This window comes from Scomber japonicus, chromosome 14, assembly GCF_027409825.1.
Source record: "Scomber japonicus isolate fScoJap1 chromosome 14, fScoJap1.pri, whole genome shotgun sequence".
NCBI lineage: Eukaryota > Metazoa > Chordata > Actinopteri > Scombriformes > Scombridae > Scomber > Scomber japonicus.
Window position 1 is genome coordinate 6,762,335 of NC_070591.1, and position 15,215 is coordinate 6,777,549.

The following is a 15,215-nucleotide window of genomic DNA, read 5'->3' on the forward strand; positions in this document are numbered from 1 at the left end:
AAATGAAGAGAGAACACCGGCACTGGCAGCGGCACCATAATCCGCTAACTGATGAGCTGCCGCCGTCGAAATGAGAAGCAATAAGAGTCAATAAACTCTCTCTGGCTTGCCTCAAAAAACACATTTTTCACCTCTGATAATGATGATGAGGGAACACATGATCAGAGCTGAGTCCGCTCGAACCCAAGGCAATATCCGAGATCGAAAAATAATGGTTTGCGTCTTGGAAATTTGTAACTGAATTAACCTGATCTGTTTAAACCAGCGAACATTTCCATAATATACATGATTTATATAATATATTCTATATCAGGTATCAAGAAATAACTCCTGATTTTTCTTTTCTTTATGTTTTTTTTTTTTTCTTCAGAAGTGGTTCTTTGTCTCACAGCCCCGATCAGAGGAATCGAGCATCCCATTGGTCAGCTCCTCGTCGGACTCCGCCCATACCGAGAGGAAGGTTGAATCCAATTGGTGGATCCAAGTATTCGGGCCCCGCCTACCAACACCTCCAGGAAGTGGACTCTTCTGAGAGGGACGCCGAAACACAGAGAGGGTGAGGAGACTGAACGGAGTGAACTTCCTGTTGATAGAAAGTATGGTCGTCCTCACGGGTCAAATTGACCCCGTCTGTTTTGACTGTTCCTCCTTCCCTCCCTCCCTTCCTTCCTTCCGTCTTTCCTCCCTCCTTCCTTCCTCCCTTCCTCCTTCCTTCCCTCCCTCCTTCCTTCCTCCCTCCCTCCCTCCCTCCCTCCCTCCTTCCTTCCTTCCTTCCTCCTTCCTTCCTTCCTTCCTTCTTCCTTCCTTCCTTCCTTCCTTCCTCCCTCCTTTCCTTCTTCCTTCCATCCCTCCCTCCCTCCTTCCTCCTTCCCTCCTCCCTTCCTTCCTTCCTTCCTTCCTTCCTTCCTCCCTCCCTTCCTTCTTCCTTCTTTCCCTCCCTCCCTCCTTCCTCCCTCCCTCCTCCCTTCCTTCCTTCCTTTCCTTCCTTCCTTCCTTCCTTCCTTCCTTCCCTCCCTCCTCATTTCCTTCTTTCCTTCCTCCCTCCCGCCTTTCCTTCCTTCTTCCACCCTTCCTTCCCTCCAACCTTCCTTCCTTCCTTCTTCCTCCCTTCCTTCCTCCTGCCTTTCCTTCTTCCTCCCTATCTAACTTCACTGAACTGAATGAACTTCCTGTTGATAGAAAGTCAAGAGGTGACTGAAATGAGTCAGACACTTTCAAACTAATCATAAACTTTAAGTGAAGTTGACTTTTTTTTTTTAAATCTCCATATCTATAAAACACCTCGATATTATAACTCAATTTATACTTTTTATCATCCAAATAATCAGTGACCATTAATTGAGATACATTATATAATAACAACAGGTAAAAAGTTGGTTCAGGTGCAATTACAGCTTTATTACAGCTCCAGTGTTTTAAAGCTTTTATACGGAACATTTTTTAGATGAAGTCCATAAAAATCATAATTGAATCAACACCTCCTCTCTCCCTCCCTCTCTCTCTCTCTCTCTCTCTCTCTCTCTCTCTCTCTCTCTCTCTCTATCTATCTCTCTCTCCCTCTCTCTCTCTCTCTCTCTCTCTCTCCTCTCTCTCTCTCTCTCTCTCTCTCTCTGCTTTTACTTCTTTATCCCTCCGTGTTGCTGAGTCATTTCAACCAACTCAAAAATAAAGGCCTGCCACAGACAGAGCTTAAGGTTTTCATTACAAGAGTGGATATATCAAAGCAATTTCATATAATACGTTTTTTTCATTATTTTTTTTATTCCAAGAAAAAAAGAAATGAGTCTACTTTTTTTTTTTGATCCTCCCACCCATCCCTTTGTTTTCCAATCTGCTGAGCAAAGATAAAAACAAGGTCACGTTATGTTGTGGTCTGCAGTACAGTGGCACGAGTTCAAAGGAAACGCTTCGCCTGGTGCTTGTGCTTTTTAAGGATACGATACAGGCTGAGCATCCAGAGTCTCTCTCTCTCTCTCTCTCTCTCTCTCTCTCTCCCTCTCTCCCTCTCCCTCTCTCTCTCTCTCTCTCTCTCTCTCTCTCTCTCCCTCCCTCCTCTCGTCTTTTCATGCCTGCGCTAAATCCTGATTCTCAGCTTTTTTAATGTGAAGGCTTAGCAAAGGCAGGCCAACAATTAAATCCTAACATTCAAATGTAACACAGTAGGGTTACACCTCTCATACAAACCTGCATGTGTGTGCATGGATGGATGGATGGATGGCAGCCAAGAGGAAATGTAAATGATCAGTGCACACGATTAGCAGGAAATGTATTCGACGTAGAAAGGGCGCTGTGCTTTGACCCATTTTTTTTTTTTTTTTTTTAATTTTTGGGTGGGTCATGAGTCAGTGCTTTACCCACCTGAACTGGCAAGCCTCACTTCAGGCGTTCAGGTCCCAGCGGTCCCGGCTCAGGATAAAGCTCCACATGACCTACATGCATACTAATAGAAAGAGGAAGAGGGGATAGACACAGCTGGACAAAAAAAAAAAAAAAACATACACACTGTTTGCACATGCGCTCTCAGATAGCATGATGTAGAGTCATGATGTAGCAGTTCAGTAGGTACGCTTGTGCACCATTGTGCCTTTTTGCTGGAAGCACTGAAGGGTTTTCTTTTGTTTGACTCTTTATTTAAACCGGATGTTTCATGTTTCATGCTTCATGCTTCATTTCCCGTCTCATGTCATCACTGAGGGACACTTGAGCTGCATAAGTGTGCCTCTCCTCGGCACAAGCGCTCTTCTCTCGTCGGCCCCGGTGCCATCTAAGTGCACCTGTTGTCAGCTCAGGTGTCCTCTGATCAACCCAAGTGTCCCAAGTGATTGTTGGATCAGCGTAAGTTCCCTCAGATCAGCCTCCATGTCTTCTGGTTTGGGTCTCAAAGGGAAACTTTGTTATTTTTCAACCTGGATCCTAATTATCCACCATTTTGTGTCTAAGTGATTAATGGGCACAACAATTTTTGGAAACTGGACCAGTGTTGAGTGAGAGCGATTCAGTTGGCAGCCACAAATCAGGCTGCAATGTAATCCAACAGGGCCGTGGTGCCAGTCGATGTACGCCCACTAACAGGCTCAGATTATTGTTATAAGTCTCTGACAATATTATAGAGATGACCATACAGAGAAATAACATCCTTTTCTTTATATTACCTTTTTAATCTGATCTGGTCTGTTTGTTATTGTGTCTAATCAAGTCTCACTCAAGGAGAAGTCTCATTGTGAGATCTTGGGAGAGTTGAGTTGCTATAGAAATCAGCTAAATATTCAGCAATGACTTTGAACATCTTTCAGATAACACTGAGCTATGTTTTCTGTACTCCTCCCAGCATTCCTTTGTCCAACTCTATCATGGATTACATTGCAGCCCATTTGGCGGCTGCTGGTTGAAACACTCTCATTCAATACTGGACTGATTTCAGAAGCTGTTGTCCTCATTAGTCACTTAGTTAATTAGTTAATTAGTCACAAAATTATGTGAAAATAGGGTCCGGGTTGTCAATTTTTAGATTTTTTAACCCTCCTGTTGTCCTCGAGTCAAGGAAGGAAGGGAAGAAGAAAGAAGGAAGGAAGGAAGGGAGGGAGGAAGGAAGGAAGAAGGAAGGAAGGAAGGGAGGAAGGAAGGAAGAAGGAAGGAAATGAAGGAGGAAGGAAGGGAAGAAGGAAGGACAAAGGAAGGAAGGAAGGTAGTAGGTAGGAAAGGAAGGAAAAGAAGGAAGGAAGGAAGGAAAAGAAGGAAGGAAGGAAGGACAGAAGGAAGGAAGGAAATAAGGAGGGAGGGAGGGAGGGAGAGAGGGAAGGAGGAAGGAAGGAATTGAGGAGGGAAAGAGAGAAGGAGGAAGGAAGGAAGGTAGGAGGAAGGAAAGAGAGAGGAAGGAAAGAAAGAGAGAATGAAGGAAGGGAGGAAGGAAGGGAGGAAGGAAGGAACAGTCAAAACAGATGGGGTCAATTTGACCCGGGAGGACGACACAAAGGTTAATATACACAATTACATCCACAAGAAGAATAGGAAGCACAGCATTCTTCAATTATGCTCCAAAATTATGGAAAGCTTAGAGATGTGAGCAACAGCTGAAAACATATTTATTTAATTTAGCTTTTAATTAATGTCATTTTAACTTTTTCTTTTCTTTTTTAATTGTCTAACAAGTTGTCTTTTTTACACATTTTAATTATTTATTTGCTGATATTTAATTGTATTTTTTTTAATCTATAAAGCAGTTTGAGCTACGTGTCATTATTATTAATTAGGGACAAAATGACGATATATAGAATCCAGGTTGAAAAATACTGAAATGTCCCTTTAAGTCTGCTCTGGTCAACCTGTGTTTGGTTTAACGTAACTTTCTTCTTCTCAGTCCGAGCGCCCTTTGTTCACTTCACTCTAAAATATTGTCAAGCCTGTCCAAGCATCCATCTACGCCTCTAACAGAAGGCGCTCCCTCCGTGCCCCCCCCCCCACCCTCCACCCGTCAAAATGTGCAAATGAAAAGAAAGTTGTGCAAAAAAGCCAGGAGGTCATGTTCTCTCGCTTACTCAATCAGTCCACATTTAGAAAACTCACACACACACACACACACACACACAGTCATTCAGACCACACACACACACACACACACACACACACTCGTCACTGACCTACACACTCCTCCATCAGTCAGTCACTCTCTCCCACCTACACGCCGGGTTTTTCGCTCTCTAATGCACAATTTCACAAAACAGCAGATGGACAGACAGACGACGGCATCCCTCCGCCATAGTATGGAAGTGTGGGTTGCCATGGAGACATTTGACCGCGACTGCCGCAGAGAGACCGAGGGAGAGATACAGAGACGGAGAGACAGAAATAGAGAGTCAAGCAATTTGAATCCATTCTGACACACACACACACACACACACACACACACAGAGACGGAGAGCATTGGAAAATACAGTAGAAAAAAAAAAGAAAGGAGAAGAAGAAAAAAAACCAGCAGAAGGGGAAATAAAAGGGGTGTGATAGAGGAGTGTGCAGATAGTATATGACAGTTAGAAAATGCTTTAAAGAAAGGTTGACCCCTCTATTCCACGCCTGTTAGAGAAGCCTGGTGTTATCAAAATGGCTGACAGGGAGACAGAATGTCCTCTGTCCTTACTACTATTTTAAGATAACGCTCACTCCAAAATGGCTGATGGAGAGACTGTATGAGTTTTAGTCTTTTTATCCACTGTTTGCACTTTTGTTTTGTTTTTTTAGAAACATGCCCCAACTTCTCCTTCTCTCTCTCTCTGAGTTTAGCGCAACAATACAGATAAATATAAACAGGCATGGGAAGGTAACTGTGGAAATATGATAGATTATAGATTATTAGTTACTATATTTAAAATGTAATATGTAATGTAACTATTTCAATTGATTACTTTTCTAATTTTCTAACCAATGTTTTCAGCTGTTAGGGTAAATGTTCCCTCTTTCTGTCCTTCCTTCCTTCCTTCCTTCATTCATTCTTTCTTTCCTTCCTTCCTCATGTCTTTCCATCCATCCATCCTTCCTTATTTCCTTCCTTCCTTCCCTCCATCTGTCCTTCCTTCCTTCCTTCATTCTTTCTTTCCTTCCTTCCTCATGTCCTTCCATCATCCATCCTTCCTTATTTCCTTCCTTCCTTCCCTCCATCTGTCCTTCCTTCCTTCCTTCCTTCATTCTTTCCTTCCTTCCTTATGTCCTTCCATTCATCCTTCCTTCCTTCCTTCCTTCCCTCCATCTGTCCTTCCTTCCTTCCTTCCTTCATTCTTTCCTTCTTTCCTTATGTCCTTCCATCCATCCATCCTTCCTTATTTCCTTCCTTCCTTCCCTCCATCTGTCCTTCCTTCCTTCCTTCATTCATTCTTTCCTTCCTTCCTTATGTCCTTCCATTCATCCTTCCTTCCTTCCTTCTTCATTTCCTTCCTTCCTTCCCTCCATCTGTCCTTCCTTCCTTCTTCCTGAGCTTAATTGGTACTGTGACTCCATTTAAGTCCATGTGTACTCCAAATAAGCCCACATCATGATTTATTTACTAAATATTAAAAGAAATATTGATTTCAAAGAATTAAAAACATCAATATGTATTCAGTGACATGTTAACTGGGTAAACTCTTAAAGGTCTGACTTCAGATGTAACCTCCCCTAACCCTTTCTAGTTACTCACCAACACTGAAAACATATACATATATATATGTATATATGTATATTTGTATATACTGTACTTAGCCTTCACATACACAGACGGAGCTTCTACATGTGTCTGTGTGTAGGCGTGCACACCTCCATGTATGAATAAATGCATGTTTGTTACTTTTGAGAACATTTGTCAGTGTAGTAAGGTCACTGCATTACGTTCTGTGAGGATTTTACTTTAAACTTTAGCAGCAAACAGACGAGATATATTAGGAAATGATCCGTCGGTGGGGATGGATTAATGAAAATTACTGTTAACACTTGTACATGTAATGAGCTCCCGTAACAGATAAAAGCTCGGTCACTTATCTCACCTCGGTTGCGCACAATCTCTCTGTAATACCCCTCTAGCTGCTCCCTCGTCGCTTCGGGGTCTATATTTGAACTCTGCTTCATAGATTTTTGCAATCTGATTGTGTTTCAACACATCAAAAGAGAGATTTGTCTGTGAATGTTATCTCGGGAATTAGCACCCTCGCATCATCCTCTCTTATCGCTCGCGGGATCCTCTCTGTGGGCCCTGCTAAATCTCCTCTGTGGTTTTTCAGTGAGGTTTTCATGTCTTGGAAAAAAATACTGCGGCGATAAAGTGAGGACGTGGTTTCCTTAGAGTCTGAAAAAGCACCTTCTCCACCCACTGCTATTTTTGTACGCCTTGATGGAGAGCGTAAGTGTGTGTGTGACGAGGGGTATTACAAGTGAGAGAGATGACAGGTTGTGTTTTCACATGGCAGAAAAAGCCAGCCTTTGCAGAGGATTATGAATTGTTATACAAAGATAATGAGGCGCTGCTCCAGAATGCAGCTGGATTTAGAGTCTGATAACACTGAGGGGGCACGGTCAGTGTTAGGGAGGAGGAAGAAAGAGATTATGTCTGGACTCTAAAAAGAAAGTTGTGTTGAGACCGGAGGCTTGGTGTAATGTTACTGCACAGAGAACAGACCACCAGCAAATCATTTTAGGACTTTAAAACTCCAGATTCAGCACCACGGACAGCGGTCGTGACACTCAGGAGACAAGAACAGTTGCTTAAAGGAGGGAGTCAGTGTGTTTAAATGCACTTTCACTAAAAGGAGACTATGCCAGCTTAGTTGTGAGTTTAAAGATTTATTACAATAGTAGAAGAGGGGATGAGGATTGAGGGTTGCAGGCTTGGGGATGAAGAGATGAGGGGTCAAAGGGTTAGGGATGGAGGGATGGAGGGATGAGGGGTAAAGATAAGATTAGATATTCCCACAGTGGGGAAAGTTGCATTATTACAAAAGCAAGTAGACAATAAAATAGAAGAGCAGCAATAAGAAAGAAGAATAAAGAACAATAAATAATGAGTATGAAAAACAATAATAGTAAAACATATATATATATATATAATAAAAGGGTGGGGGTAAAAAGGGATGGGGATGTTAAGGTAAAGGATGAAGGGATAAGAGTCAGAATCAGGGTTTTGAGAGGGAAGGATGTTAAAACTGAGAAGAGAGGAGAGAGAGGGGGGGGAGAGGAGCGGATAGGATGTGACTTAAGTACTGCTTTTGTGGAAATAAAGGAGGTATGAGGCGTGGTCTCTGTTCCTGAACTTAATTATAACACTTCTTTAATATGTAGTTGACTTACTTTACATTTAAAAAGGATGAAGCTGGTGATTTTCTGTATTTTTCATAGTCTTATAGTCTGATATATCTTCTTCCTCTGTGCCATAGTCCTCCATTGTTGTCCAAAAAACTATTAAAAAACACATCTATGAGCCACATCGCTGCTGTTTAGAAATGTCAAACACTAATAACAGCAATCACATTTTTCAGTTTTCAGAGGATAGATCTGTGTAAGACAGAGGCCAGGCCACCATTATCATTTTAAGACTTCAGAGCTGTTGTTTTAAGGAGTTGTTGGGGAACAGAGCTGACAACTTCAGAATCAGCACCATGGACAGCGGTCATGACATTCAGGAGACAAGAACAGTTGTTAAAGAGGCAGTCAGTGTGTTTAAATGCACTTAATATGTAGCTTACTGCTTACTGCTTACTTTTCTCATTCTTATAGTCTAATATATCTTCTTCCTCTGTGCCACAGTCCTCCATTGTTCAAAAAGTATTAAGAACACATCGAGTCGCATGGCCGCTGTTCAGAAATGTCAAACACTAATAACAGCAATCACATTTTTCAGTTTTCAGAGGATAGATCTGTGTAAGACAGAGGCCGGACCACCAGCATCATTTTAAGATTTCAAAGCTGTTGTTTTAAGGAGTTGTTGGTGGACAGAGCTGACAACTTCAGAATCAGCACCATGGACAGCGGTCATGACATTCAGGAGACAAGAACAGTTGTTAAAGACCTAGTTAGTTTGTTTATATGCGCTTTACTGGCTTATTGCTTACTTTTCTCATTCTTATAGTCTGATATATCTTCTTCTTCTTTGCCACAGAGCTCTATTGTTGTCCAAAAACTGTTAAAAACACATCTATGAGCCACATCGCTACTGTTTAGAAATGTCAAACACTAAAAACAGTAATCACATTTTCAGTTTTCAGAGGGTAGATCTATTTAAGACAGAGGCCAGACCACCAGCATCATTTTAAGACTTCAAAACTGACTCCGGGTTCAGCACCATGGACAGTGGTCATGACATTCAGGAGACAAGTACAGTTGTTAAAGACACATTTAAATGCACTTTACATGTAACTTAGTGGCTTACTGCAGACTGTCCTTATTCTTATAGCCTTAGAGAGTAGTTCTGTGTAAACCCTGCTAGGATATATAGCACAATAAGCTAGTGAAGCACTGTTAATGTTCCTGCACATGCTCAGTGTCATCTGCCTGACACAGAACTACTCCCCTTAGACTGAAAATATGATCTCTGTCATTAGTCTTTGGAGCCGTTTCAAAATAAGCTAATGTGGCCAAAGTCTTCAGGGTGTAGGGGCATGTTGGCCGAGGCGATGATGAGGCTCACTGATGAGTTTTTAATTGTTTTTTGGACAACAGCAGAGGTCTACGGCACAGAGGAATAAGATATATCAGGCTTTGGATAGACACACAATACTTCTAAGTAGGATTCATTTGTTGTTGGAGAGTTAATAACAAAAAGGAAAATCACCAGCATTACCTTTTAAATGTGTATCTGTATGAGGATAGTTTTCTAATTGCGGTAAGGGGCTGAAGAAACTTGGTATCATCAGCTAAAATTCTGCAGGAGTAACAAAATGTCTTGGCCACACATATGAACATGTAAAAACGTTTGAATTTTTTATTTTTTTTAATAGGAATGCATATTTATAACAAAACCTTCAGGGGAAGTATTTGCTGTGGGAGCAGTTGCAGAAAAACATGATTACTCACAGCATTGCGTCCCTACATCCAAAAATAATTCAATCAAAAGCATAATTAAATGGAAACTGACATTATTTGATTTGCTCTTTTTTTTTTTTTTACAATTTTTAACTGATTTTATTCCTTAACTGTTTTATTTGATTGTTTTGTTATTTTATTTACCATGATCTATAACTTCCATGCATCGGTCTTATCTCTGTGAACTTCATTGCTTACTTGTGTCCGCCTTGTTTGGTTTTATTTCTTAAGAAATGTGCTATATAAATAAAGTGTATTATTATTATCATTATTATTATTAAAATTAATAAAAGTAGCTTGTCTGAGTCTAAACATGTCAGTTTCCACAGCTGGAAAGGTGAAAGTTCAGATATAATGGTTGGGAATAAGGGAGATCTGTGATAACCGACCAGCTGCATGTTACTACTTTCCTGATTTCCTGCTGTTGCCATGTTACTCCTGAACATATATATATATATATATATATATATATATATATATATATATATATATATTCATAATGATAAACAGGCAACAGTTTGGAAATGTGCTGTTAAATGTGGTTAGGTTGCCCATAAGGTCGAGTATTAAACAAACTGAGACTAATCAGAGCAGACAGACTAAACAGCCACAGCAGCACAGAAATGGGGAATAAGCTTCTGAGAGACAGATAAGGTGATACAATAAGTGGAATCTGCAGGCGCATAACGAGAGAGAAGTTGAGAGAACTGAGAAGAAGGGTGCCATCACTCGTATGACGGGGGCACACAGTGAGGCGGATTAATAAAGTCTGTCCAGGGTTATACAATCTCTGCCTCAAAAAGAAGAGAACAAAAGCAAAAGTTCTTTACCTCAAACCCTGTAACTGCTTTCTGTGATTAAGAAATAAAGAAATCGACACACATCAGCACAAGCGATGCCTGATTACCTCAATCGTCCTTGACTGAATCTCAAGTCTTAAACTTTTGAAACAACGCTCCACATTTCGAGCCAATTTAAAGTGATTAAATCAATATTATTATAAACAGTGAACTTTCTGTTACCTCTTCGCTTTATATAAAGGGTTTGAGGAGTTGAGATTTTTTTTTTTTTTTTTGGAGGGTTTCGTGTGTGCGTGTGTTTGGACTTGAATATAAAGAGATGAGAGAAAAGATGTCAGACTCATTTACCCTCTCTGCATTCTCTGTTAGCTTGTGAGATGGCAAAGTGCGGAGAGCTGTCCCTCTGTGTATTCCACTGTGGTTTCGACGTGGGAGTTTGAAAAGGCGATTGAGTTGAAATCACACTCAAAGACACAATGACTTCTACTCTAGGTGAAGCCGACAAGATGTTCTCTGGTTCAGTAACCTTTTCTCCATTTCTTTTTTTCCCCATCTCATCTCTCTCTTTCTTGTATTGCCTTCTTTCCATCTTTCCCATCTCCCCCAGTTGCCAGATGCAGGGAGATAACCGACACAACGACCCCAGACGAGATGCCTTCCTACATATGCAAACTCCTGTTTCCATGGAGATGACTTCGACATCGCCTTGGAGCGACCACGTGGAGGTGCGTTCAGGCCTGTGCGCCCCATTCGAGAATCACAATCTGAATCCCGTCACCCGCAGCCTGAGGAGGCCCGGCCGCCGTCACAGCCAGTCACCTCCGCCTCCGTTTCGCTCCTGCTCCATCCCCATCATCCCCTCTGTCCAGTGTCACCATGACAATGAGGTGTCTTGTATGCAAACCGCCGTCACCCCAGCAACTACAGTGATGTCAACCTGCGGAGCTACGCCCTGCAAGGAAGAGAAGAGAGAGAGAGCAGCACACGCAGCCTTGTCTTCTACTTCCTGTTCGTCCACCATTGGCCAGCAGCGGGATGAGGTGGCGCTGCTATTGGAGGAGGCGCAGGAGCAGCTGCGGGCGTTGGCGTTGGCTCACAGGAAGCAGGAAGAAGGTGGGATCGGCGGCAGCAGCAGCAGCGGCGGCGGCGGTGGCAACAGCTTGGCGGCTGCACCGGTGGAAGCCAGAGAAACTGTTTGCTTCCTGAATCTTAACGGAGGAGGAGTCGGAGCGCTGAGCTGTAACGGACCCACGCAGACCCAGTTACTCAGCCCCAGCCTATCACACAGAGACCTGGGCCAAAGCGGCCAATGAAAAGGCACGGTTTAGGACATTTTCGGTTTGACAGTATCGGACAAACTCTGGTGTTCTGCATCTGTGGGGACGCGAATGGAAAAATGCTGAGTTGAGTTTAAAAAAAAAAAAAAAAAAAAAAGTTAACATCATGGAAATTCTGAACATGCACTGATGATATGCATAACGTACGGATACAAACATACAAACACTTCTGGAGTGGCCGCCTTTACACCGACTGACAGGACGGAAAAAGAGAACAAAAAAAATATTTACGTGCATTTATTTACAAAAACAAGAGAAACACTTCTACTTAGACAAAAAGAAACCAAATAGTCTGTCAAATCCATGGTGTTTTAATTGTAAAAAGAATATATAAATATATATATATAAATATATATGGATATAAATATATGGAATTCAAAAAGTGACCAAGTACAAAGTTGAAGAACACAGGAATGATGTAACTATTTTTCTTTCTTTTATTCTTTTATTTTTTCCTTCTCCCTGTTTTTTGTATTAACTTTGTCACATTTTGGTTTTTGGCTCAGTTTTGACGAAAGAACTTCATTCAACGTCCCGCTGCACGTCCACGAGCCGCGAGTTTGATTCTGTGAGAATCAACAAAAAAAAAAAAAAAAAAAAGGCAGAGGAAGAGGAAGAGGAGGAAGGAGTTTCCACGGCGATTTCCTCTCTCTCTCTGGCCTTTTGAAAAACCCTGTCTACCCAGCCAAGAATTACAGTACAGACAACACCTTGAGGATTTATGACACTAAACAAAAAACTCCCTGGCTGTGTGTGTATATGTGTGTGTGTGTGTGAGAGTGTGTGTGTGAGAGTGTGTGTATGTGTACTGAGGTGAAATGAGGAAAACAGGGACACGGAGGAAAAGACCGGTGAACAACCTCCACTGTCTACAAGTTGGTCGGATTTTGGGAGGGCAGATTCCTAAAGACAGCCCAGATGCTGACTCCCGTTTGGCCAGTGTTTCAAAACCAATCTAGATTATTTTTGTTTTTTGTTTTTTTTTTATTACAAATGATATTTTCGCACATATTCGCACACACACACTCACCTGTGCATTATTTTTTTGGTTTGGGTGGCTGGTCGGATGACTGGACTGATGGACAAATGAGCGTCAGAGGGCTAAGTGGCACCACAGGAGCTAATCTGACTTATTATTTTTTCTTTTAATTTTAATTTTAATTTTTTCAGTTTTCTGGTTATTAACGAACAATGCTGCTTTCTGGGGGCTGATGGGAGGGACAACAACACAAGTTTGGGTATTGAAACAAGAAATAAATGTCTCTATGTTGTATCCTATGAATTGGAAGCTTTTGAATCTCTGTATGAAGTTACAGCCAAATGTTTCTGGTGACAAAAAACTAAAAAAAAAAAAAAAAAAAAAAATGGTTGCAATTCTGGTAAAGATTTTTTAAAATAACTGGTGTTCTGATTTATTGCTTGGATGACATTTTGATCCCCTATAACAGCATCAAACCCAAACATCAGTCAGGTTTACACTGATCTGAGATCTACTTCTGGCCTTTTCACACTCAACCTGGTCTGCAAGCGGCTCTCCAGCATTCACACAAAGTAATTTATTTTATCCATAAAAAGTAGTTGGTAGTTTTCCTGGTTTCACCATGATGCCTATAAAAACAGAAATCAACGATACATGATGTTTAAAATATGTTTTAAGTCCAAAAAACTGTCATAGTGTACGTCTATTTATGGGAAGATCCTCCTATTTATGACTAAATTTCAAACACACAGATGTTTCCATCCACTGAAATACAGTAAAGGCCCATTTATGCTCAACATACGTATGAAAATGTATCCGTCCTTTTCAAACGATGTTACCGTCACTGCTCACATACTTCCATGCATCCTTTACGTTGGCATGGATGTTAACCAATACATCCACCAGGGGGCAGCGCAGAGTCAAAAACAAACATGGCGACTGTGGAGGAGATATTGATAATGTTCCTCTTGCATAAAAGACAAAAACAATATGTTTAAAGTTTCTAACCAACTCACACAACCTTTCCTCAAAAAGTTCCTCCATTGTTATTTCTTCTTCGTGTCTCACTAGAGCTACGTATCTAGTAGCGACAGCAACACCACCCCCCCATGGTTTCCAGTGGTACTGCTCCGTTTGGTCCGTATCCGTAAGCTTTATGGAAACGTGCAGAAATACGGACGAAATGAACGCAGAGCACGGACAGAAGGCTCCGTCTGTGTCTGTATCCTGATCCGTATTTAACGTTGAGCATAAATGGGCCTTAAAGCAGTGATCACCAACCCTGCTCCTGGAGAGCTACTTCTCTGCATGTTTGAGGCTTCTCCTCACTCTAACACACCTGAGTCTAGTAATTAGCTCGTTACCAAGCAGCTGAAACTTGTCAAGGGCTTGATAACAAGTTAGGTTTTAAAATCAGGTGTGTTAGAGTGGCGAGCTGCCTAAAACATGCAGAGGAGCAGGATTAGTGATCACTGCTTTAAAGCTTGGGTTCTATTAGAGTTTTCCTCTTTAACCCTCCTGTCGTCCTCCTGGGTCAAATTGACCCCATCTCTCTTTTGACTGTTCCTTCTTTCCTTCCTTCCTCCCTCTTTCTTTAATTTTTCCTTCGTTCTTCCCCTCCTTCCATACTACTTTCCTCACTTCCTTCCATCCAACCATCCGTCCATCCATCCTGACTTCCTTCTCTTCTTATTTCCTTCCTCCCTCCCTCGTTACTCCTGTCCTTTCCTTCTCTCCTTACTTCCTTCCTCCCTCCCTCATTACTCCTTACCTTTCCTTCTCTCCTTACTTCCTCCTCCCTCCCTCATTACTCCTTTCCTTTCCTTCTCTCCTTACTTCCTTCCTCCCTCCCTCATTACTCCTTTCCTTTCCTTCTCTCCTTACTTTCTCCCTCCCTCCCTCATTACTCCTTTCCTTTCCTTCTCTCCTTACTTCCTCCCTCCCTCCCTTGTTACTCCTTTCCTTTCCTTCTCTCCTTCCTTCGAGGACAACAGGAGGGTTAAAGCTTTGTTTCTGTTGGAGTTCTACATCTTTAATTTCCGTAGTGAGGAGCATCTTTGAGTTTTACTCCAGTGTTATTTTTCCAAGCAGCAGCTGTCTCTTGAAAAGAAATAAAGCGTATCTTACTTCTGGGGAACTTCATGGTGGTTCAACTCAAATTTTGGCAGCAAACTTGACGACAACTTGGACGAGAAGTTTGCTTTTCAGCCAGAAGAACCCAATATGTGGAAAATGTGTCTCTGGATGTTTGGTTGTTGTTTTTTTTGGCGTCTATAAAAGTACTCGCAACCAAAAACTGGACAAATTTCAGTTTGTTTTTGATTAAAAAGATGTTTTTGATTTGGGAGAATAAGCCAAGTTAATTATAAAAAAGCAAAGTTTAGAAAGAAAAAGAAAAGAAAAAGTGAACAGAAGAAGAAACACAATTTTTTTTTCTGTTTGACAAGTTTTTATTTTTTATCTCCATCAAATCTATAACAGGGTCAGGCTTTCAAAGCTTTCAGATCCATTCTTGGAGACGCATCTTTTAAAAAAAAAATAAGTGACTTGTGGATGTTTTTG

General features: G+C 41.5%; 2 protein-coding genes across 2 annotated transcripts in view; one reads left to right on the top strand and one right to left on the bottom strand.

Moving 5' to 3' along the window:
• Positions 1-11,650, top strand: part of LOC128373310 (pro-neuregulin-3, membrane-bound isoform) — a 501,549-nt gene extending 489,899 nt beyond the window's left edge. The window contains exons 9-10 of the mRNA XM_053333598.1: positions 371-556; positions 10,945-11,650. Coding sequence (XP_053189573.1) covers positions 371-556; positions 10,945-11,650 — 892 coding nt within the window. The remainder of the gene's footprint in view (positions 1-370; positions 557-10,944) is intronic.
• cbr1 (carbonyl reductase 1) overlaps positions 1-15,215 on the bottom strand; it is a 166,680-nt gene that overhangs the window by 47,202 nt on the left and 104,263 nt on the right. The gene's annotated exons all lie outside the window — the stretch shown is intronic.